Source organism: Brachionichthys hirsutus, chromosome 19, assembly GCF_040956055.1.
Source record: "Brachionichthys hirsutus isolate HB-005 chromosome 19, CSIRO-AGI_Bhir_v1, whole genome shotgun sequence".
Classification (NCBI taxonomy): domain Eukaryota; kingdom Metazoa; phylum Chordata; class Actinopteri; order Lophiiformes; family Brachionichthyidae; genus Brachionichthys; species Brachionichthys hirsutus.
Window position 1 is genome coordinate 8,809,594 of NC_090915.1, and position 24,742 is coordinate 8,834,335.

Here is a 24,742-nt window from a genome sequence, read left to right on the forward strand (position 1 = left end):
GGAAAATAAAAAATAAATAAAAATACATTCCTTATGCAGAGAGAGAAATGCTTGGTAGATGCTTGGAAGATTTCCCTAGTTGGGCATAACTAAAGAACAGGATGTTTTTCTTTTTATTTCCATTAGTGTTCCTTTAGATTCTGGTTACATTGAAATACATTTCCAGGCGAGCAGAGACGGAGGATCGATTTTAAATGTAATTTTTGGCAGCGGGAACATTTCAGATCAAATTGAGGCAGCTCACAATGCAGCACACTGGCAGTGTAAAACGTGACAGCTTAAACTGCTCATTTTCCTCATTTTTTTTTCGACCATGCAATGTGTAATTACTCTGTGCATCTATATTTCATGATACAAATGGCATTTTATGCTTTCCTTAAATGATCATGTTGACGTTTTCAAACTTGATCTAAAATGAAGCAGACAAAATGTTTTAGGATACATTATGTAACAATTACCTATTCTAGACATAATGAAGATGGAAAACAAAAATAAATGAATGGCATATATTACAGTATGTAAAATATTGTTAATTATTTTTTTAAGGTGACCGAATTTACGAGACATAATTATCTTTTGAAGGATTGCGCACACTTTAAATTTAACACATCACACACATTTGCCACAAGTATCATTAAACCTTTTCCTTTGAATCATAGGAGTTTTTATGCACGTAATCTCAGGACCTATTTAAACATCTATTTTTAATGGGCATATGAAAATGAACAATTAAAACATTGTGATGATTCCATCTGCATTGTTAAAAGATGTGCATCTGCTTCAAATGCATTAATTTAAAAGATTAACACTGCTTATGTAAAAAGTGATGAATACATTTGCCCTAATCTGCTCATGGAGATCGTCGGCCATGAAGCTTTAACGTATCTGTGTCGATATGCCTGCAATATGTGTTTGTGCTACATGTTTGGAAGAAAGAGAGAGAGAGGAGACGATTTATCGACAGGACTGACCCAAAGGCCGATTTTGAACTGAAGAAGCTATTAGACCCATCAGAGATGAAAACAAGTCACATTTTGAAGAAACATTGGGTTGAGGCTAATTCATGTTTTTTGAAGAATGACGTCTGGTCCGATCCGTCTTGGATGGGTCACAATACTTCACTTTCCCCCTCATTTCTCTGAACGGGGACAATATGATTCCACCTATCGATCGCTGCATAAATGCGTAGCCTAGTGATGAAAGATGAGGTGTGCGTCGCTTTCATGTGATCTGATTAACTTCCAGCTGGGAGGATGCTTGCCTGCTCTGCCCTGGTTCTCGCCCAGTGTCAGAGTGCACGTGGTGGGCACTTCCAACGAATAGAGTTCCTGTGTGTTGTGTTTGCTTTGAGATACCTCAGGTCATTGCACTACCTCTACGCCAGCCTGCATAGCAGTAACCCACAGAGTGCTTCTTTGACTCGTGGTAATTTGTCTTTGCATGCAAGACATTGTTCTTTGTTTGTATACCATTTTCTGAGCTAGTAAATTATTAAAGTGGCATGTTGCTTGATTATATTTACATTAAATCAGCCCTTATTACTTACCAGTTTTAAAAAGAAAGCTCTTAATCAATGTGCTGCTTTGCCATTTTTTAGACAGCCAGCCATCTCTACCCTTTAAGAATTGATCAGAATCTATTTCTGATTGGATTTAAACTTATTTTCTGATGGTTTATTTACATCTGAAGCAGCTAGCATTTTTATCGTCATACGAAAGCCCAAGTTACCCTTACCGCACAATTGTTCTGTGACTGAAGCTATAATTTACAGACCGAAGAAAATGCCACATAAAGGTCACATCTTCATCTGCCATGAAAAGGTTGGAATTGCATGAACCTTTTCAACATTACATAATCAGTGGTGTAAAAAAAAAAACCAGTGGACGCTTCCAGGTAAAGAGCCAGGGAAGGTAAAGGTAAACCAGGGGAGATCAAAATAAGTATCATAAACATACAAGTAGATGTGATTTAGGGCCTTAAATATTCTGAAGCATTTGCACTAGTGTTTATTGATTGATTGTGTGTCAAAGCACATCAAGTACTATTTAAAGTATCTGTAGCTAATGGTGAGTAGTGCATGGTACAAGTACAAGCTCCACTTAGTATAAATAAAATCCCAACGTGACTGCACCTGGGGCATCGCTAACAGCACTTGTCTTGTCTAGTGGACAAGTGTGTGGTTTTCTTATTGACTGTCCAGCAGCAGCTCCGTCTGCAGCAATGTTTGAATGCTGGAGGAAAGGAGGAGGGATGCTGTGTGATGCACAAACTAGCCCTGGATAAAAATGATCATTCTGACTAATGCCAAGAAGTGAAATAATAAATCATACAATCAGAAAGCATTACCTGATGTACCAGGAACCATTTGTCTGCGCATTTTGAGAGCTGGTGTCCATGTCCCAATGAGGCACAGCAGCTTAACTCCTTGATTTGCAACTGCTTGATTAAACTTTGATGTACTGTAATTAACTTTAACATGGAGGAGCTGTTTTCACGCTGTGTCAGCAGGCTGCTTGGTTTGTTTTTCAGCAAGAATGCGCAAAAAACAACAACTTCTATCCAGTAAGCTTCTTGAGGGTTTGGGCATGGATAAACAAACTTCCACACCATAGAGAGTTAACAATGTGTTGTTCTTCCACAGTAGGAGCTTCTATTGTGAAGTTGGGTTATCAGGTATCCTGATCCATCCATTTTCTTCTGCATGGTGGGTCACGGGAGTTGCTGGAGCCTATTCCAGCTAGCAATGGGTGAGAGGCGCGGTACACCCCGAATGCATCGCCAGTGCATCGCGGGGCCACACGGAGATAAACAACCAGTCACGCACACACTCACACACTATTTGGGGTAGCCAATTGACCTAAATCACATGTTTTTGGAGGTGGGAGGAAACCGGAGAACCCCGAGAAAACCCAAGGGGGCACGGGGAGAGAGATAGGATTCAAACCCAGTACCTTCCTGATGTGAGGTGACCGCGCTAACCACTGCACCACAGTGCCACCCAGGTATCCTCATCATTTAGATACATCTTGATAGAACACCTTTTGCACGTCAGAAAAAACGCCATTAAGAAATCACCTGAAAATCCTGCTCTGCTTGACAAAATGTAAAATACAATGTAGCCTCTGTGGGGGTTCAGAGAAATTCCACTTCTGGAAATCCTTTGTAAGACTGTTTTATGTGTGGATGATTTATGTGTGTGGATGAATTCGGATGATCTCAGAGACGCTTGTCTTGATCCTACAGTCATACACAAGGAACAGCAAAGGGCTATGATGGTTTACTCAGATTTCATGAGGCTTGTAGATTTTATTTCGATGTTGAGAGGGATCATATGCCATGTCATTTGGGCACCGAGGGGTGGTGATGCGATAACGTGTAACTCAGCAGAATCGGGCCTCATTTATTTGTTTTTGGAAGATTATGGAGCAAAAACGATACATCAGGATTGGCTCGTTATCGGGCTCCTTGTTAAGTCTGGTGTGGACAAAACAGAACTGTTCTGGGTAAATAATGGATGGATTTAGATCCCACATGCTTGTCAAAGTCTTGCCGGTGCATGAGCAGATTGGAAAGCATTGAACTGCTATGCAGGTGTGGAAGCAGCGACGGAGTATTTGTGATGGATCTGTGAGAAAAACCAAGTCTAACTTTAAAAAGAATCATTAAAAGAAGGAGGGCAGTTACACCTTTACATTACGTGTGATCAGGACATTATTAAAGTTAGGTCAACTGAATGTGTTTGATCAAGAAGCAGTTGCTGTGAATGTGCAGGAGGAATATAGCTTGACAGGAGCAGAAGGAGTCGAAGAGGATGGGTATGAAGGAGGAGATGAAGGGTTTATATTTCTTTGGTGAAGTTTCACTCTGGATGGAAGCAGGTGATTATAAGAAACGGTTTAATCTGAAGCCACATATCTATCTATCTTGGGGACATTGATGCTTTATCACCATGTTGTCAGTTTATTTTAGAAGCTTGCCACTACGTGTTTTAGGAATTCCACAGGAAATACTTTAAATGCACTTTAATTTTGAGTCGCATGCTCCTGCAGGCCTCTTGGCATCAAGAAATTCAGTCTTGAATAGAACATATGTCTTGTGATGAGAGCAGCATATTTCAGCTGCATGTTTGATATGTGCTCAAACTGTGCGTGTGTGTGTGTGTGTGTGTGTTGGAAATCTTCCACATCAGTGTACAGCCAGGATTTACCACAGGGGTTAAGTTATCTGCACAAATCATCCTCTTTTTCACTTGCAAAAACAGTTCGGCAGACAAGATTTACAAGTACAGTAGCTGAAATCGTGAAAGCCAAGGGCATCTCAGGGCCACAAATCATGCTGGCGTTGCCTCGCCGCAACAGCATGTTGCTGTCATATAAAGGGATAGTCCCAAAGTCCAACGTTACAAATTAGAACAAAATCTGCTGCTGTAAGGTATTTAGTTTTCTTGTATTTAGTGTCAAGCAGGACCCGCCGCCGTTGAAACACCTGCTCCCCTATTTTTTTTTTTTTATCATTGTTAGGTTGAAGATCATTCTACCAGAAAATTACCTCCAGCCCACTGTGAACCGTGTCAGTAGATGTCTTTACATACTTATTTTATTCTCATCTGGGATGTAAAACTTTAAATCTGGAGTTTAAATAGTTTGCGGAAAGTAAGCAGGCTGGAAACAAAGAAAAAAAGCTAGTCCTGAAGGCATCATTCAATTAGCTAACAACATAATTAAATTTATTTTTTATTATTATTATCATTGGTTCACATGAGGTTTTGCCCTGCAGATGTTTTTTTTTTTTTTAATTAGTCCAGCGAACACAATTTTGATAGCCGCATTAGAGATAACAGCCATATTTTGAGTGTTTAGAGGAGAATAAAATGGACTTCATTAAAAATGCATGACACATAAAGGACTTTTGATGTCCTGCAAATAAAGATCTTTTGTGTCCAGACCCATAACCAAAAATAGATGCAGCTCCTGAAGAATACTTTTAGAATTTATAACAGAGGGAGCGGTATTGGATAATGATTCAGTGATTGATTGATAAATCATCCCACCTCCATCGCTTCGAGCAGCTGAAGAGTTATAAGACATACAAATGAAACGTACATGATGGAAACCTCATTTCAGCATCAGGAGACATGAAATCATTCTTTAAAAATAGAGTGAACTTCAGATTCTATAATCCTATTTAAAGCCAGGTGTAAAATCTGTAAACCAAATATTTAATTGGATTTGAAAGAGACATTTTAAACTTTTGTTGCACACTTCCTTCCCTCTTTCACGTGTGTGTGTGTGTCGGATCAGGAATGATCCAGTCTGAAGTTCCGCTGGTTCTGTCCATCCGGTCAGCAGGTCACTGCTCTGCTGCCACGGATTTCACAAATCTCTGACATCCCTCGTCTCAAACGGCACAGAGGAAATGGGACAGAAATTCAATGGGCTCTCATGGGCCACTCCATCATTGAGGGTGGGGGTGAGGGTGGAGTGGGCTGGTGAAGGATATGCAGGATAGCGAAAAGAGAGGATGAAAGCAGCTTAAAGGCACCGTAGAGTCTGGTAAGAAAGAGAAAGGCTGGGAGAGCTGTGCCAATAAGATAGCAGAACGCTGTTGCAAATGTTAAATGGATGCATTTTGCATTGCCCTGAGCACAGTGCGACCGAGTGGGACGTCTCTCCAGGAGGGTGCAAAAGAGAGATACAGAGGGACAGACACCAGCTAAAGATAATATGTGAGGTGCAGCAGTGGATTCAAGCCAGCTGGGGGGGGGGGGGGGGCACGAGTTCAGGCACCAGCATGTCGAAAAGACTGAAGCATTTATAGATAAAACGGGTTACGACCATGATTATGATTGAAAGGTTTTATCATGGCACTGGGCTATTTATGCCAAAATATGTTTAGAGTTATAGTTCAGTCAAATGTGAACATACAAACACAATGTACATAAAGTTGTACAGTATTACATGAAATATGTCCTGCAGATATCAATGATGAGAAATGGTATAATATAATCATCATTTTTTTTATACTGGCCAAAATAGCAATCAAATAAAATGAATTGAAGGAAGGAAACAGATGGACATGTATGAGAAGTAAAATATTAAGAAGGAAAAACTGAAGGGGAGAGAAACCAGACTGAACCAGTGCATTCAAATGAAGGAGATCACAAGCATGAGAGAACATGGATAAGCCTCATCAGCAAGTGACTCATAAAGATGCATGTGTATTGAATCAAGTTTATTAAATTCCTTTTAATGAGAGCATTGACTCGTGAAAGTGATACAGGATAATGCCTTTAACAAAGATTTTAATATTCTATATCTAATAGACTATATCTACTATATCAGGTTGGAGGCAATGCATGCAAAACATAAATATAATGCCCTGCCATCCACGTTGGATTCTTTTCTGTTATTATTTTATTTTTTTGGTTCCACTCTTTGATTTCACACCTTAGGTATTAAATCTGCCTCGTACAGCTACAAGCACCACAATGTATGGTAAAAGAAAAAGGTGTGCCAAGAAGTATTTGTACTTTTTTTTTTTTTTACCTCCGCTGCTTAAATAAAATGACTGTGGCTCGATAACATCTTTGTTTTTCTATTTCAGTGGTGGACAGCAAGGTGATCCTGGAGGGCCTGCAGAGTTATGGTCCCATGCCAATCTATCTGCCAGTCAACTACCGGATCCTCAACGCAGAGTCAGCATTCTTTCTACAGGAGGCAAATCAGGACTTAATGAGGAACTCCAGCCTGCAGGCTCGTACGGAGTCCTTCTTTGTCCACCAGGCCCGGCAGATGCCTTTCATCAGCGCTAGCTATGGGCCGCTGTCTGTCCAGCAGCCCATCCCCCTGGAGCTGCTGCAGACCCTGCCTGGGCCATTTAACTCTCCCTCCTTCACTTCATCATCAGCGCCAACAGCAGCACCGCCCCCTCTCTTCACATTCAACTGGAAGGTCCACACTTATATTATCAGCGAAAGGATTCATCCCAGCTGGCCGAAGGTTCAAGTGCTGTTCTACATTGCAGGCAGGGACTGGGATGATTACAGCGCCATCCACAAGCTGCCCTGCGTCAGGATGTTTGCCTTCCATGAGACTCAAGAAGTGCGTGGGGCATGCAGGCTAAAAGGTGAGCTGGCGATATGCATTGCTGAGTTGGAGCCCCTGGCCAGTTGGTTCAGCCCGCCCACTGTTAGACCAGGTAGGCAGAGGGTATCTGAGCAGGCCCAGGGCACCCCTGTGGAGCTCTACTACATGGTTCAAACAACGGACAATGCAGACTGCAATTCAGAGGATTCAAGAAAGACCGCCTCTGTGCACGCCGATCAGCAGAGGCCGATGGGCTATTTTGCCGGGCATACGCCTATGCAGCGTATTGGGAGCGTCAGGCTGTTCCAGCCTCTGTCGGAGCTGAAGCTGGACAATAACTTTGTGGTGATGGCTCCCTCCAAACCGATTCGGCAGAGAGAGACAGTCTCTGCTTTCCTTGCCCTGTCCACCCTTTCCTCAGTGCAAATCTTCACCCTCAGGTGAGTCAGCATTAATTCACGCTTCTCGAAAAATGTTACCACAGTTTTCTAACATTTTAACACAAGTCGCACACAATCAGATAAATATATTTTGTTTTCAGACTTTTGAAAAAAAAAGGCAGCAGTGCTAAATTAAACCACTGAGAACAATCCACAGCTAACGTACAAAATGCATTAATAGTACACCCATCCGTGACTTGGTCTCACTTAAGTCAGTGACACGCCGCAAGACAAGGAAAAAAAACACGGCCAGAGGCAAATCACACGAGAGACCATGCATGACGTAGCCTCCATATTTTCATCAGTTTCTAGCTTACATGCAGAGCAACTAATATTGTGACACTTCCTAATTTGATGAAAGAAATGCTTTTCACTCCATGTCTCACGTAATTATTCTGATCCTGTTGCATGGAAGTGAAGTAACATAACAGATCAATATGCCTTTGAGTACAGGAACATTTGATCAGCTGACTAAGGATAGTTCAAGGGTGTCATTTTATTCACACCTTGAATTATTGACTTAACATGCTGGTTTTAGACGTGCACATAATGTTCACAGTGGTGGTATCCCTCTTTAATGAAGGACGTCGATGTGCTCCCCTGCACGCATAGCTGAACACAGCAGTCGCACTGGACACACGAAGACAAATGGGTGGTGCATGTGACGCAAGGCTTAACACAGGAGGTCCATGGGAAGAAATCAGGACAAACTGACAGAAGATAGTACAAACAGAGGGACTCTACACACAGGGGAGACAATCAGACACAGGTGGAAACAGTCAGGGATCAGCAGACAGAGAGCCAGGCAATCAGTGACAAACACAGAGACAGGAGACCCAGAAGAAAGGCAGCAAAGTCAGCCAAAACATGGAGGAAACAAACCAAATCCAAACCATGATGCAGACAAAAAAACAAAACACATACACTTTTTTGAAGAGGAAATAATCATTTCAGCTGCCTGGGTTTTTCTAAGACATAAATACTTTACTTCAATGACAGACAAAGACCTTGACACCCACTAAATCTTACCGTACCTCCCCACCCACTCATTAACTCTTAGTATTTGTTCAACTTTGATCTCACTTTTGGCGTTTGTTGTACTGCGAGCTTCCATATCATAGGCACAATATTCAATCTTTCCTCTAAAACTCAGTCATACCATATTCTGAGCATTGTTGAGGAACTGCAGAGATGACTTGTGTGTACTTGTGTATATTTATTGCCACCTTCCAAGTAAGTTTTGAAGGAAATCTCAGACACCATAATAAAACCCTCCAAAATGCATTTTAGACAGGCTGGAAGGGATTGTTTTCAGTGGGTAATACCTCAATTACATCTTCACACTATTTACAGGGATTGTTTTCATGTACTCGACTTCAAAATCGCCCGTCTGAGGGAGATTTTTATTTGAGGTAGTTCCGAGTGAGCGCGACAAAGCAGTTATTGATTCATTGAACTTTGTCTCGTACAAATTACCATTCAAAGTGACTGTAATTGCTCCATGTTGTGTGATGCAAATGAAGGTGTAGAGAATCTGCATTTGCACCGGGCGACTTTCACGCTCAAGATCTAAATCATAGCAGATGAAACAGTTAGCAGCCTTAAAGTGGTGCTGTGACAGAGAGCCCTGGCAATTTGTCAACCCTGGGTGAGCAGGAAATCTGCCAAAAAGCCTCATTGCTTCCTCTCCCGCTCCAGCGATGATGAACTCACATGAAGTATTAGCACTGAGTGTGTTTTTCCACATTTGTCAGCGTGTGTGTAAACGGGAGCTTTAAAGGCAGTATATTTGGCGCCTTTATGCACCAGCATTGCGCCACAATCATTCAGAAGTTCATCTTTCCCGTTTTCCGTTGGGATGGGCTGGATTTAAAATTCAACCAAAATAACCTCATTAGCCAAAAAGAAAAAAGATTAAACCTCGAAGTGTTTGAACTCCCAGGCTTCTTTACTGTATCCCAATGCCAGCTTAACTGCCTCTGTAAGTGAACGTTCCAATACTGATGGGTAATCTGACGTCATCTTTGCTGTGCGTTGCTTTTATCTCACAAGATTAAACTCTGTGGTGTCACAGTTATCGTTATCCTCTCGTTGTTCAATTTCCGGACCCAAAAAAAAGGCATCTGTAAAATGCCCGTAAAGCACACGATAGTCCGACAACAATCACGCTATCCAAGTGAAGCCTGGAATGAGTGGATCGTTGTTCAGGAAGAGCGCTTTTACTTGTTATGCTGAGCACCAAGCCGTGGATTTGCTCTCCTGCTGCCAGCATTTGCATACTGGTGACCGATCTTTGCCTGTGTACTGGTGCGGGTGTGTTAATGGGCAGCTCATACAAATCAGTCTCCCAAGCGGGTAAGGCATCATTAACTATTTAAGTTCCCTGGAGTTGCTCTTTTTCATCACGCACTTTTCTTCTCTCCCATCCTCCACATCTTGCTGCTGGACAGCTTTTACTCCTACATGTGCTGCTGTCAGATGGAATCCGGGGACTTCATGTGCTGAATATAACTCGAAATGTATTAACTGATTGACTGAATTGGGATCAGATGGGTTCTCTCCAGGCTCTCTGGCTTCCTCCCATCACCAAAAATTTCTTTCAAATACAACTTAGGTGAATTGGTTACGCTAAATTGTCCATGGGTGTGAGTGTGTGTGTGAATCATGGTCTCTTTGTGTGTGGCCCTGCGATGAACTGGCAGCTTGTCCAGGGTGTACCCCGCCTCTCGCCCTTTGATTGTTGGGCTAGGCTCCAGCATGACCCGCGGCCCGGTACCGGACTAAGCTGTTAAGAAGATGAACGAATGATTGAATTTGTTTGATTGAATTTTAACTAACCATAAAGGGAGATGCAATCATTTCCAAACAAATGTGTTTTGTTTGTGTTTCCAAGCAAAGTGTTTAATCTCATCCTTGTGCAGTCATGATGCATTAACTTGTTAACATCTGGCATGTTTACTTGTGTAACCTTCGAAATAATTATTTAATGAGCATAAACATATATCAGCCACAGTTCTTTTTTTCTGTAAGAGCACGAGAAAATGAATCCATTATATGCTACATTGCCTGACCCCCCCCCCCCCCCCCCCCCCCCACACACACACACAAAGCAGAGACATAAAACCATCTGTTTATGATATATGTCAAATAATCAACCGAGATATTGAGGAACACATTTTGAAACTCCATTGACTGCAATGTTGCCGAAAATGTCAAACTGATCCACAATCCAGGATTGTCACCAAAATGTAATCTTCTTTTCCTGATAACATTCCCAACATTTCCTGAAATTTTCATTAAGATCCATCAAGAACCTTTTGTGTTATCTTGCTACCAGACGGACAGACAAACAAACGCCTGCCATCACATAACCCCCCGCCTCGGCGGAGATAATCGACATACACAGCACACTTAGTCTGCAGATTATTTTACTGGTCACTTTCACCCCCCCCTCTGTGTCTCGTTGTGTAATTGCTTGCATTTGATCTCATTGGGTTGAATGTAATGTAATTTGAATGTAATTGCAGGCTTTTAATCCACGCTGTATGAGAAACTCCCCCCACTGCAGACTATGAATACACACTTGCAGACATACGGACGCTCACACGCATGCTTGGGCGTGCTCTGTGCTAACTGTGAATTCATGGTGTATTTGTCATACTAAGGGTTCCCAGTGGATTCAGTAATTCCCTGCTCCCCACCTCATTAGCCACGGAGAGAGAAGTGTAACAGGTTGGGAAAGGTTTTTCTACCTTCTCCTTATTCAATATGCAAATAAAAACACCATTTCCTCCTGCACAAATTAACAGGCTTTTCAAGAGATAAATTGCCCCAGCTGTAATTTTGACTAAACAATCCAACGTAATTCCGTAGATCCCCCCCAGGCACAGTAGTTGCTGATGAATGCAAATGAATTTCTAATATCGGAGTGTGTGAATGTATAAGTATTAGTACCTTCACGCTGTGGCAGCATGAGTTTCTTTTCTCTTTAGAGTCGTATCAGGTAAATGTTGGTCCGGTGAATGAATGACTGTGGAATTGCTGAGATGTCACTGAGAGCCCGATTCCTGAGTCGGTGTTTTTGCGGCACCTGATTTTGACCTTCAACAAAGATCGGGTTTACAGGTTCTCTGTCTTCAGTATTTGGAAATATCAACAGGATAAAAGATAAAAGGTTGAAATAAAGATGTCCTTCTCACCGTATTAGCCTTATCTTGACCGTGCTCCGCTGTCGGCTCACAGCAAAGGTCGCCCGAGATAGGTATGTCTCTCTTTTCCATTTCAATATTTGTACTTTTTATTGTATTCGTCTATCACTTTGGCTTGCTTTCTCTACCCTTCTTGCATAGTTTAACCTTTCTTTTTTTTCTCCGTTCACTCTCCTCTTCCGTCAAACACTTGCTCGCCCTGAACTTGACACGTTCCTCATCTTTGCACTGAAATACTGGCTAAAAGGCTTTTGTTTTATATTTATATCTAGAACTCTGTCTTAAATCAAAAGTCTCTGCCGAGTCTCCTCTGCCTCTTCTGCCTGTTTTCCCTTTGCTCAGCTGGCTTGCTCACCAGTGTTTACTTTGAAAGCACAGGCTTTTATCATCGTCTCATTAATAAGTAATTAGTGATGCGCAGCCTGTGGAGACCGTTCACTATTTTGATCCAGCTATCTGTGGTCCCCATGCCACCACAAAGCAATCACCAGTTGCCCGCGGCAAGTCATTTGAATCTTTGTGTTTTACCATAATGATTTTCCGTTACTTTTCCCCACTTGAAATTGTGTTTAAAAGGATGAATTTGTCAGACATTCGAGGCCCAGAATATAACACTCTGTCATTTCCCTGCTGCCTGTCTAGATTTCCGTTCTTTGCTGTTCAGCCTTTCGAGATGCTACACATCCCGTAGGGATTTCCTGAGCTTGGTGAGAAGGTCGTATGAAAGATTCAGAGTGACACAAAGATTTAAAATATCGAAGGGGTCGGAGGGCACATTGGGTTCTCTCTCTGGGTGCTTTGAACTGGTGAAAGTCTTGCAGGCTTTTTAGAAGGGCTGCAGAGAGAATGAACGGAGCGTGAGTGGCGTCCTCCCAAGAGGGTGGTCCTCCATATCTGGCCACGCCTTAAGATACTTGGGAATATATGGGAGCAAGGAACGTGTAATGATGTGCAGTGATGTTTGACGTAATCTACAGTCAGATAAAAAAAAAAAAAAATCAGTATAATGAATCACATTTAAATGATCAAGTACTGTTTTGGTCTCTGCATACATACTGTCATTTGTGTTGTAACACTACAGGTAGTCGTGCACTTACGGCCTTCACAGCCGCACTCTTCTGTTGTTTTGTTGTCTGTTTACGAGGTGTTTTTACGGCCTACCGGAAAGAGGGCGAGCAAATCGAGTGCATCACAGTTTCTGCGGTCTCACTATGAGAGTTTTCTCTCTAGACACCCTGTGTAAAAATAATTAAACGCACACAAATGAATCAGCTAGACTAACTTCGACAATTTACCGATCTGGAGAGGACCGTCCGTACAGCAGCTACGTACAATGACCTCTGCCGACCCCGTCCCTCAGGACAATTTATTAGTACAGTAGAAGTAGGCGGTTCTTAGCTATTTCCATAGACTCCTACCCCCCACGATAACCCAGATAAAGGAAATTCCTCTGGAGAAGCCCTCGTGGCTCCCTTGTGGCCCCACCATTTTTAAATACTCTATACTGTGTCACAATGAAAATGAAATAATTATTCTAACACTCACCCACGATGTCTGCCGAGAGGAAATTTTCTCTTTCTACTCCTCATTTACAGAATCATGATGCAGCACAATATACTCGATTTACGACCAAGTCGGTTTACGACAAAACCCTCTGCACCAAGTGTAGTCGTAAGTTGAGCAATGTTGGACTCCTACACAATGAGACAATATCCCCAAAGTAGTTGTCCTCATATCAGTCATCCATCCATTCATTTTCTTCCACTTTTCCACTTCCACTTTTCCACTATGGGCGAGAGGCGGGGCACATCTCGGACGCGTCGCCAGTGGGGCTCGGGGCCACACAGAGACGGACAACCAATCACGCACACACTCGCACACTACGGACAATTTAGAGCGATCAATTGACCTAACTACTACCGTCTACATAACATAAGTATCTGGGTCTTATTGCAAAGATGTTATAGTCCTTTATTCTAATTAAGTGTCATGTTTTTAAAAATGCACGTTTGAGCGCTTCTGACAAGATGTGTTTATTATTAAATTCAAATGTAGATGTAGTAGAGCAACCTACAAATAAATAACATCCTGCACAGATTATAAAGTCTAATCACAACAGTTATGTTCTAACTCCGCAGAGCAGCTTCAGCTCAGCCCTCAGCGGCAATGTCTTCAACCCAACACCAAACAAGTTCATCATAAATCTACCGGAGCGCCGGTGAAATGAGATTGTTGTGATGGGATTTCTGTTTCGAAGCTGCGGCTGGAATCCTGACACTTATCACGTCTTCAGGCAACACTTCTCGTCCAACTAAAGTTAGCTGCGGCTCCTGCAGTCTGAGTTGAAGATGATACATGTAGGGCTAGAGGGGTTGACAAACATGGTGGGATTAGGTAGTGAAGCGGCCCTGGCAGAATAAGCTCTGCTGGCTAACTGCGACTCTCTTCCAGACAATCACAAGCTTGGCTTTCTAATCACTTGTTTATCCTTGATGTTTCTCCTAAGGATTTATTTTTGATTAGTTGGATCCTGCAGACTTGACAGCTGTAACACAAACTCAAAGTCATGCATATTTTACTGTGGACTTGAGGCACAGAAATGCATAAACGAGAAATGACATATTGCTGTGCTTGTAACACATTGGGAGCTTATTTTAATACGCAAATGTCAGCCATGGAAACAAACTGGGATTAAACCAGCTACTGAATATAAGAAAAACATGATTTTGCTCAACTTAATGTATAAACACACAGAATGTTTGTCTTATGGTAAAAAAAAAAAATTCAAAGGTTTATTTTCCCCAAATTTTGTTCATAACTTTCTTTAAATCAGTGTCAGTGAGTATCTGCCATTGATAAAGATAATCCATCCACCTGACAGGTGTAGCATATCAAGATAGATTTCTTGAACAACATGATTACTGCACCAGTGTGCATATGGAGGGTCACAAAAAAGGCCATTCTAAATCTGCAGATTCATCACACAATGTGATGCCACAGATGTTGCATGGAGCGTGCAGTCGGCACACTGACTGCAGGAATGTCCTCCAGGGCTGTTGCCCATAAAATGAATTTTCATTTCCCAGTCAAGCACGCACTGTCTTCAATGTCTTTGTGCATCACCAGCCTAGGACCGCCATATCTGGCCTCTCTCCACCTGAGGGATTTTCTAAGACCAGACACCCGAGCAACTGATTCAACGGTTCATTGGCAAAACCATCAAATCTCAGTACAAACTGGCATAAACCATCTCAGGGAAGGTCACCTGCATTTTTGTCATCCGGGATAACAATTTGACTGCAGATCATCATCATCATAGTAATAATAACTTTAGTGGGCAACTGTTCATCTACGAAGGAATCTGGCATGTTGGATGGATCTATCTTCATGTAAATCCTGGTTTACAATGCACTGCACAAGCGTTGGAAAGCAGGTTGTGGACAGAGTAGCCTGCGGTGGCAGAAGGTTAGGTTACGGGCCGGCAGAAGTCATGCCAAAAAGCACAAGTGCAGTTTGTTGAATTCTAAGCTTTTGAAATTATGTGTGTTACAGAATGTTAAACCTCACCTTGTACTTCTCCAAAATGATCACCTCCGCCAAGGAGGTTTTGTTTGTGACAGCTTTTGTCTGTTTGTCTGTTTGTTAACAGGGTTACGGAAAAACTGCTGGATGGATCTTGATTAAATATCTGAAGATTGGTTTTGGTCTAATTAAATCCCAGTAAATTTTGAGAGTGATCCAGATACCTGTCTGGACACAAACAAATCTGGGTTTTCCCATTTACTTATAATGGAGGCTTTATAAATAAAAAATCACGTCTTGTAAAATATGCATTAAATTCACTCACCAAAAATCACAGTCATAAAGGGGTCCGATATGAACTATCATGAAACATGTCTTCTGGATCTGATCCAGAATGAGGTCAGGAAAAAATAGTAAATTGTAACATTAAAACCCATTTATGGATTAAAAAATCAGTAAAAACAACTACATTAACTCTGATTCACTTTTACTTTGCATGGTTGGTGTATAAAGATACCAAGAACAATTTAGAACATTTTGATGATGATCCAGATCACCGTGTGGACGCTGTAAATCCAATTACAAGAGGAATGAGCTGCTTGGTGGAGGTCTGTGCTCTCTAAGTGCTTTTCTGGCTTGGTCTTTTTTCTTTCATTCCCTGAAACGGTCACCCACCCTTCATAGACAGAGGCAGATATATATATTTCAACAAGGTTATAACAACAACAAAACATAGCAGAAAAGAAGAAGACAAGACAGGGACAAAGACCTATAGAGCAACGGTAGAAAATACAGCAGATCATAAAAAAGTGAGCTGACGGCGTCTGGGCTTCTGGGGAGAACCATTAGATTGATATAATATTCAGCATGCAGCCTGGAGCAACGCCTTTGGCTAAACTTTGGTCAGTCTGGCTGGAGCTGGCTGGGAGGTCAGCCATTGATCTGCAGAAATAAGATGGTACTTTGGATCCAAGCCTAATCCTGTGGGGTTACTGCCACTGTGGGTTGATAAGCCTTGATCTCTGCTCATGGGTTTGTGTATGTGTGTGTGTGTGTTGGTTGACAGAATAATGTCCACCAAAGTCTGCAGATGATGCTGTGATTCCTTGTTTGTAACAGACCTACTGGATAGAGGCAAGAGAATTAAAACAGACGAGATGAAAAAGGTTATACCTTGTAAAGCAACAGGAGTAGCACATTGTTGAAATTATTACTAAGTTGTATTTGAGTATTGAAATTAATAAAACCTACATATGACATTAATATAGTATGATGTGAATGCTTTTGTAAAAATATGCATTTAAACACTATTTCAAATTCAGTCTGCAATGAAAGAGAACAAAGCTCTTCATAACAAAAACATTGTTCAAATGAACAACACAATGTATTGAGTGCCAAAGTTGAATCAAGAGCCATAAATCCAGAGTCATTTTCAAAGTCACTCTACCACAATAAAAGAAGACCAATCTGAGACATCTTGGTATCGTTATACACCAACCATGAAATGTAAAAGTGAATCAGAGTTGATGCGTATTTTTAACAGATTTTTGAATCCATAAATTGAGTTTTTTAAGTTCAGATTTAATATTTTTTCTTGACCTCATTCCGGATCAGATCCAGAAGACATTTTTCATGATAGTGCATATCGGACCCCTTCATGACTGTGATCTTTGCTAAGTGAATTGAATGTGTGGTACACCTAAAGTGCATATTTTACAAGATATTATTATTATTTTTTATATAAAAGCCTCCATTATAAGTAAATCGGAAAATCCAGATGGGTTTTTTTTGTATCCAGAATCATACATGGTATCTGAATCACTCTCAAAAATTAATGGGATCTATGTTTGACCAAGACCCATCTTCAGATTTATTTTCATCAAGATCCATCCAGCAGTTTTTCTATAATCCTGCTCACAAACAGACAAATGGCGTCAAAAACATCACCTCCTTGGCAGAGGTAATGATGCTAATGTTAATATGTGTCTTTAAATGATGTATCTAGTTTCTCCTGTATTACTCAATTCTTGTTGTTTCCTTTTTGAACTGTTTTAGCCACTAATTCGAGTATTATTTTCATAATTGTATTCATATCACATTATATTTTTAACACGTAAATGTTTTTTCTTCTTATGTCTTTGTATTACTACATTTTGCAGCACATCAGTTACGTGTTTCAAATGTAACCATCTGCTTAATGTGTTACATCAGATAAAAAAAAACAAAAAACAAGACAAGGACAAGGACCAGCTACTAAAAAGCATAGCTACATGCTCACCTTTTAAAGGGATATTGCAAATGCATGTGAATTTTAAGAAGGTGACCTGTATGTAAGTACTGAACATGAGGAAGTTCATTAAATAGCCTTAATATCAAAAGTAGAATCTTAAGACAATAACTGACAATGCACAGAAAGTTGTGTAACACCCTGCGTGCTTAAAGATTGATCTTGCGGAAGATCAAGTTTGGAACTAATTGAACAACTTCTGATTTTCTTACTGTGCTGGCGGTTTGATGAATGAAGGATATGCCTCATTGGCTGGAGATGAACTGATCTCAGTATGTTATGCTGCAGAATCTTTCATTATTTTATTAACAACTTTCATTTCAATTGGTAAATGAAACCTCATTAAATACAGTAATTTGTTTACATAATGTGTGACTGAGCTGTCGGTATGATTCATCTTCATTCAAATAGAAACGGCTGCTTGCTAGTAAACCAAAAAATGAAAGAGAATTATATTTGCGTCGAAATAAGTACAGCGATTATTTGCGGCGTTGTAAGAGCGACGCTTCAAATACAGTCATGTAAGAAATGATAGTTACATAAGTACAATTTAAATACTTCTGTGGAAGTTATCAAATTGTTTTAAATGGTGATAAATGTATCTGTACATTGACTGTAAGCAAGAACTTATTGATTATCGTGTTGCATAAAGTCAGGCAGCATGCTGGTGCAGTGGGTAGCGCTGTTGGCTAAATTATCCGTAGTTCTGAGTGTGATTTGTCTATGTGTGGCCCTGCAATGAACTGGCGGCTTGTCCAGGGTGTACCCCGCCTCTCGCCCGTAGACTGCTGGGATAAGCTCCAGTAATTCAAAGGACACTGGGCAGAGAAGGTCCAGTAATTCGGTCATCTCTGTCCCCAGCTTTGGTGAGTGATCGGATAAAAATGATACATTTTAACATAAAGTGAAATAAATTATAGCCCATCTCAATGTTTGTCTCTGATTGTCTCTTGCTAATTAGTGTGCCAGAGTAGACAAAGCCAAGTCCTATCACGTCCACTTCCTGCGGGCTAATGCCTAGAACTGACAAAGACATGCAGTGAAATCAGCAGCAGGCAGCGGCGCTGAGGTTAGCGCAAGTCGCAGTGTGTCTTTTATCTCTTACATGTTGGCTGTGGTTTGTTACTCACTGTTTATCCAAGTTCTTTTGAAAGCTGCCAAACTCACTCAAGGACAAAGACACCACCAGAGTTTCCTGTATGATGAGATACCACTCTCTAAAAATAAGGTAAACAACTTAGTGCGTTCTGTTTCATAGTTATAGACTGCGATAACTTTTGTTTTCACCAAGAACGCCACCGTTGAAGTCTGAGCGTGAGCGTAAGTGGATGCTAAATGACTACTTGGCTGGCGATGCTGTCATGCAGCCAAAGCTGTCCTCATTTCAAAGTTTGACTTGTAGGTAAGGCCTGTTCTAAATATTGTGTACATTTACAAACATCTTACTAACGACATATTTAATTACCTTTTAGTTCAGGAAGGGATCCGTGACTTGATAGAGCCAGGAAGGTTTGAAGTGGGGAGATCTCAACATCCCCCCCCTGCTGGAAAGGAGTAGAAAGAATCTTACAGTGATCAGTAAGTCACTGTACAGTGCTTGGAGCTTCACAAGAGCATCTGGCTCCACATTATACATGATGGCACTGATGGATGAGGTAAGGGGATATTAACCTTTGACTCCACCTGTGGAATCAACTGATGTTGATACAGGCACTGTAAGGATCGGAGGGAGGAGACATGATTCAAAATTTGGTCCAAAAGGTCAGATTCTATGTAATATCATGGCACCAATGCTCTTCTGCTTTGTCCATGGGTCCAGGGATGGTTTCTGGGTGAGAGGCTAACTTTTTCTAAGTGCAAAATACTATCCAAGAACAGAAAACAACATATTTGGACCCACCCATCCCCTGGGAGTTTTAATTTATATAGTGTTCAGCCTAACCTAATGGAATAAAGCTTAATGACAGACAAAACAGAGTTTAAGTTTGAACTGCATGAAAGCAAACTTATTTTTTTAATGCAGCCACATTCATTTGCATTCATTTATTTCCTTCTCATGCACTGTGCTCATTGCTGTCTCTCAAAGCAGGATCCCGAGTCCCGTTGTTGGACGTGTTCATATATTAACCTGTAAACCAGCTTGGGAATATCATAATGGAAAAATGGAGAGCATAATGTCCGACTCAAAAGCAAGTATGAAAGCATTGTATACAGGTATTTTTTTCTATACAGTGTTTTATCTATTGGTTTACAGCTACAGGTTTTTTTTTTACTTGCATCAAAGCGGTGCAGGTCTGGATAACTCCCAGCACACAATGTGTGACTGAGGAATACACCCGACATTGTCACCCCATGAGGCTCAAGGCAGACATGCTGTGTTGCGGCTCAAGGGAGAAGTGAACACAAACACACACACACATATATATATACAAACAGATACAGCCGCCCAAGGGAATCTTCTATGAAGGGATCAGTGTAAACATCCAGTGGCAGCCGAGGTGTTGGTGGCTCTGTGAAGTGGAAGCAGTGCTCTGGGCATGGTGCTGGCTGATAAGCACAACTAACACATGGGAGAGAAGTGAGGTGGTCATCCCTCTGAGAACAGCGGCACACAGCCAGCCCCCCCCCCCCCCCCCCCCCCTGCTGTCATATTACTGTTGCAGCACACTATGGAGAGAGGCTTTGACTCCCACAGTAGAAGTCCAAATTAGAGAGAGGGCATGACATGTCCATTAATTGGACTTGAACGCGTGATCATGCAAGTTCAGGGTTAGCTTGTAAACCTAAAGGCTTGAATGATCACAACCCCGCAGCATACTGTACATAGTCATTATTTCTTATCGTTTCTGGATGGTAGTTTCCAGAGTTCTCAGTCTTCCTCACCTCATTCAAAGCAGCGGCAGCACATCAGCAGGCCGAGTATTTGCCGATATTTTTCAACCCACTATTGTCCAAAGAAGAATATTTGTTGCTTGACCTCTATCACCCTCACTATTGCCAAGATCTTGTTTTACAAAAAGTTAGAGTTTTTCTTTTGGTCCATGGCTATTCATTAGGAAGGAAGGGAAAACACAAGAGCAATGCCAACAATTCAGCTTCATTTGAGATTTATAGGTCACATGTGCAGAAGATGGACACTCGCATGTATTATTTTACAGAAATCTCAAGGAACTGTAGGTTAGCAGAAAAAATAGATTTGACCTGCAGCTTGCAAAAATCGTTTGGTTGAAAGCTGCGAATGAGGGAAAACTGTGCATGGAAGTAGAGCAGGAATTATTCTGAACAACTGGCAGGTTGTTCAAAGCAAAGGTGCAGCAAGTGAAGCACATGCTAAACAAGTTCTCGGTTTCTGTCAGGGCTTAATTATTTACGTACAAACTTAAAAATACTTGCTATGTTTCGATAGAAAATGAACCCCATTTCTCAGTACATGAATGATTGGTGTGTGTGTGTGTGTGTTTCTTGTGCATGTTGCCCTGTGGCCTACGCTTGGCTTCTGCTTTGGTGACTGAGGGCATGTTTTTTACAGCTCATGCTAAAAAGGGCTCTCTGAAATGTGCACCATGGACAGTGCATGATGAAACCATTTTGTACGGATAAAGTTATCTTGAATGGTTGTTACCATAGAAAATATGTTACAGAGTTCATAGCAGCCCACTGTCAGCAATGCAGTATGGCCGGCCCTTTTTCCTCTTAATTTTATTTAAATTCTGAGGCCAAAATACGACTCGAAGGTTTCTGGTGAGCATCTCCCTCTATGTTGGTAGCATATCAGAACATCTTCAGCCTTTTGGCTTGCTCCAAGCTACATGCAAAACCTGTGTTGACACAAATATGTGCTGTGCAGCTTGATTTAGCTTTACTCCTGAGGAGACCCCCCCGCCCCCACATATGATTTACTTTTACACAGACACATGGTGATGAGCAGGGTTTGTTTCTCTTTCAAATGTCTGATCACAGCCCTGAGAGAGAAACTGGAAGTAAAAATACCCCCAAAAAATAGACAAAAGAAAAGTTAAACAGGAAGGATAGACCTTCTGGGATAGCCTGCTGTTCTTGATGCCACTGATGCACCAGATTTTATTTAGCAAAATACTAAACACACAAATATATCTGAATCTGTAAATCCCTAAGTGAGCTTTTTTTTTTTGTGAGGAGAGTGACTGGGTAGCATGTTACTCAAAAACACTGATTCAAATCCAGACAGATGACTGTCTAGTGCCTTTTCCCCAGCTTGTGGTGGAACCTGCTGATGGTGACTTTTCAGCACTCCCCACTGGTGCACATAATGAAGTGTAAATGGGCCTAATGTCCTGTTTCACATGCGGGCTTTTACACATCCGACTTGAATTGATTTACCTGCAATTGCAACTCTTGCCAATTAACTGCTTGGGGCAGCGTGTGGCGGAGGGATTACAGACATTCAACACTAATCACTTTTTTAGTCCATGGAGGATGCCAAGAGATTGTATGTGAATGTAACCTTGGGACTGCAAATGACACTAAGATAGAATTCAAGTTATTTTTGGAGACTACCTCAGCGATTCACTCACACGATGCAAACACTTTGACATAATTGCGGCAGTTTGGAGTTGGATCCTGTCTGAAATGTTAAGGTAACATGGTGGCTGTCAATTTTCTTGTCACATCGCTACTCCGGCGCTTCCTGTACCGTCTGCCCACGCGCGTCACACCACTGGCACACATGACATTTACACCAAAACAGCACTCCCTCGGCTTCACCTCACCACGTGCAGCTTTTAATCAATGATATCATGAATATTGATACAGTGATTTCCAACATAAGGTTAGCTGAATTACAAACTGGAACACCTGACCCCCCCCCCCCCCCCCGATGCTGATCACCCTGCATAGCCTTACCACGCATCTGCAGGCTCCACTTCCCAGTCGGTAAGTCAGTAAATCACTCCCACGTAAAGTCAGGAGCGACCAGGCATTTACTCCCTGCTCAGCAACTCTGGCTCCTGGCGCCATTAGTGCAGCACACTTCATCAGTCCTGACTGGCTTTCGTGTTTGTCCCCAGCGTGTCGCATCTTTCAAAACCTTCCACGACAGTGTATTCATAAAACGTAATATCTAATTAGAGGGCATAATGAATAGTCAACCATTTGTCACAATTGTGATTAAAATGTTTTTAATGTGATTGCCGAAGATTAATTGTTTCAGTAATGGCTTCAGACTGATTTAATTTGCATAATTGTTGCAGTTGAGTATTTTTTTGAGATACTCCTTTATTTCTCAACTGACGTTTTCTGACAGTACTCTCTATTTTCTCTATGGAAGTCATTCAACAACAAAAATGCATCGCAAAATACTCATGTACTATTGTGCAAACCGTGAATGTGCTGGAGCAAAATGTATGGCAGTCCAGCTAATAGCTAGCAAGATATTTGAATCTGAACCACAGATGTCAAGTACAAGTTGGTACAGAATTAAAGGTTCGGTGTGTAGGATTTAGGGGCAGGAATAGAATAAAATATTTGTTTTCAGTTGAAAAATATTAACTGAAGAGAAAAAGGTGCGTTTTAATCTATTTGTTTATATCTATCTATTGAGAAAGCAGCTCCTCCTTTCTAAAATACAGCCGTTCCTGCACTTAACGACGGCATTACGCTCCGAAGACCCTGTCGCTAAATGATTTGGTCGTTGACTGACTGACTTTATGTGTGTCCTGCAATGCGCTGGAGACACTTCCGGGGTGTATCCCGCCTCTCGCCCATAGAATAGCTGGGATTGCCTCCAGCAATGCCCGTGACCTGCAGTGACAAGACAATAATTTTGCAACACTAATTCTTTTCTTTCTTATTGAGTTGTTTTCTGGAGCAGAAAGTGTTGCAAACTTTGCTATAATCAAATAGAAATTTGGACAGATTTGAACTTCCTGGATCAATAACTCAGAGTCAAATATTCATAATGTTCCACTGATATTTCTGTTTCATAAAGCAGAGTTTAAGCAACTTGACTTTCTGGTTGAAGCCAAAACTATTAAGATAAATTTCTCTGATTTGAGGGCAATGACATGTAGGTTGTTTTTGGTCTTACTAGCTTGTTCATAGAGTACATGGAGAAGGGACATAGTCATTGTTTCTGATATTAGATACCATCCTCATGTGATTCAAAAACTGAAGCCATTTTTTCTCTCCTTGTGTCTTATTTATTTTGGGAGTCCAAGTCACGACCAAGTCTTCCTTATCTGTTAATCCTGGAATGAACGGCAGGTGTTCAAGGTGTTCTGATGACTCTCCCACGGCCACACCTCCACTGCAAAAACAAGGAAACACAGGATCAGAAGAGCAAACCACATGATAGGCCACGGCACAGAGTTCAAGCAACGCTTGAAGTATGAGAAAAATACTGTAGTCAGATAATTGTGTTTCAGCTTTTGTTTGCCATCAGGGTCAATAGGATGTCTCTGTGTTACTATAACGGCACAAAAGCTCCACAAACCAGCGGCATCAACGTTAATCTGTGTAACCCTTTTTACATCAGGTTTACTAACTTGCTATAATCTGTCCAGCTATGTCCTGAGATTACACAGCTTGGCTTCTTTCTGTGTCCATCCTAATATTGGATCAGTCCTGGATCATCCTTCCACGCCATCAAATCCAATGTGCAGTCTAATTTTTATCCCCTGGATGCAACCTTATATAAATAGATTTTAGAGCGGTGTCTGCATGTGTTTGCACTTTCCCCTGTTTAAAAAAGATGGGCTTCCATTCAAATGACAGCCATAGGGATCAAGCCTCTGTCGGCCACAACCTGACCTAATTTCTTTGGCTAATCTACAGCAGTAGTAGCGCTGAGTTCCTGAAATCCAACATTAGAGCAAATTAAAGTTCTGAGTCCACTTCTTGGCAAATGTTACTGCAGTTATGGAAAATAAAATAAATAAATCGTGACACATATTTTGAGTTACTGTTAATCTGAAATCCCGTGCTTGCTCTACAAATCCTGTGACCCAAATGAGAGACTTGAAAAATACATGTTGTACACCAAAATTGGTGAAGATTCTTGAATTGAATATTTCAAATGTTGCGTCGTCAAAGACGGTTTGTGGTTTCACTGCAGGTGACTTGCTTGTGGCAACCGTCGGGGTTGCTCAGTCACCACCCTCAGTGTCATCATCTTGTTGGCCCGCTTTCAAGAACAGTCGCTGCAAAAGTACCGCTCTTTGTGAT

At 41.4% G+C, this 24,742-nt stretch overlaps 1 protein-coding gene across 1 annotated transcript in view; it reads left to right on the top strand.

Annotated features, from left to right (window-relative positions):
• Positions 1-6,487: 6,487 nt before the first annotated feature.
• The window catches only part of si:dkey-112m2.1 (transmembrane protein 132D), a 71,953-nt gene continuing 53,698 nt past the window's right edge, over positions 6,488-24,742 (top strand). The window contains exons 1-2 of the mRNA XM_068753231.1: positions 6,488-6,494; positions 6,604-7,525. Of these exons, the coding sequence (XP_068609332.1) occupies positions 6,488-6,494; positions 6,604-7,525 (929 nt within the window). The remainder of the gene's footprint in view (positions 6,495-6,603; positions 7,526-24,742) is intronic.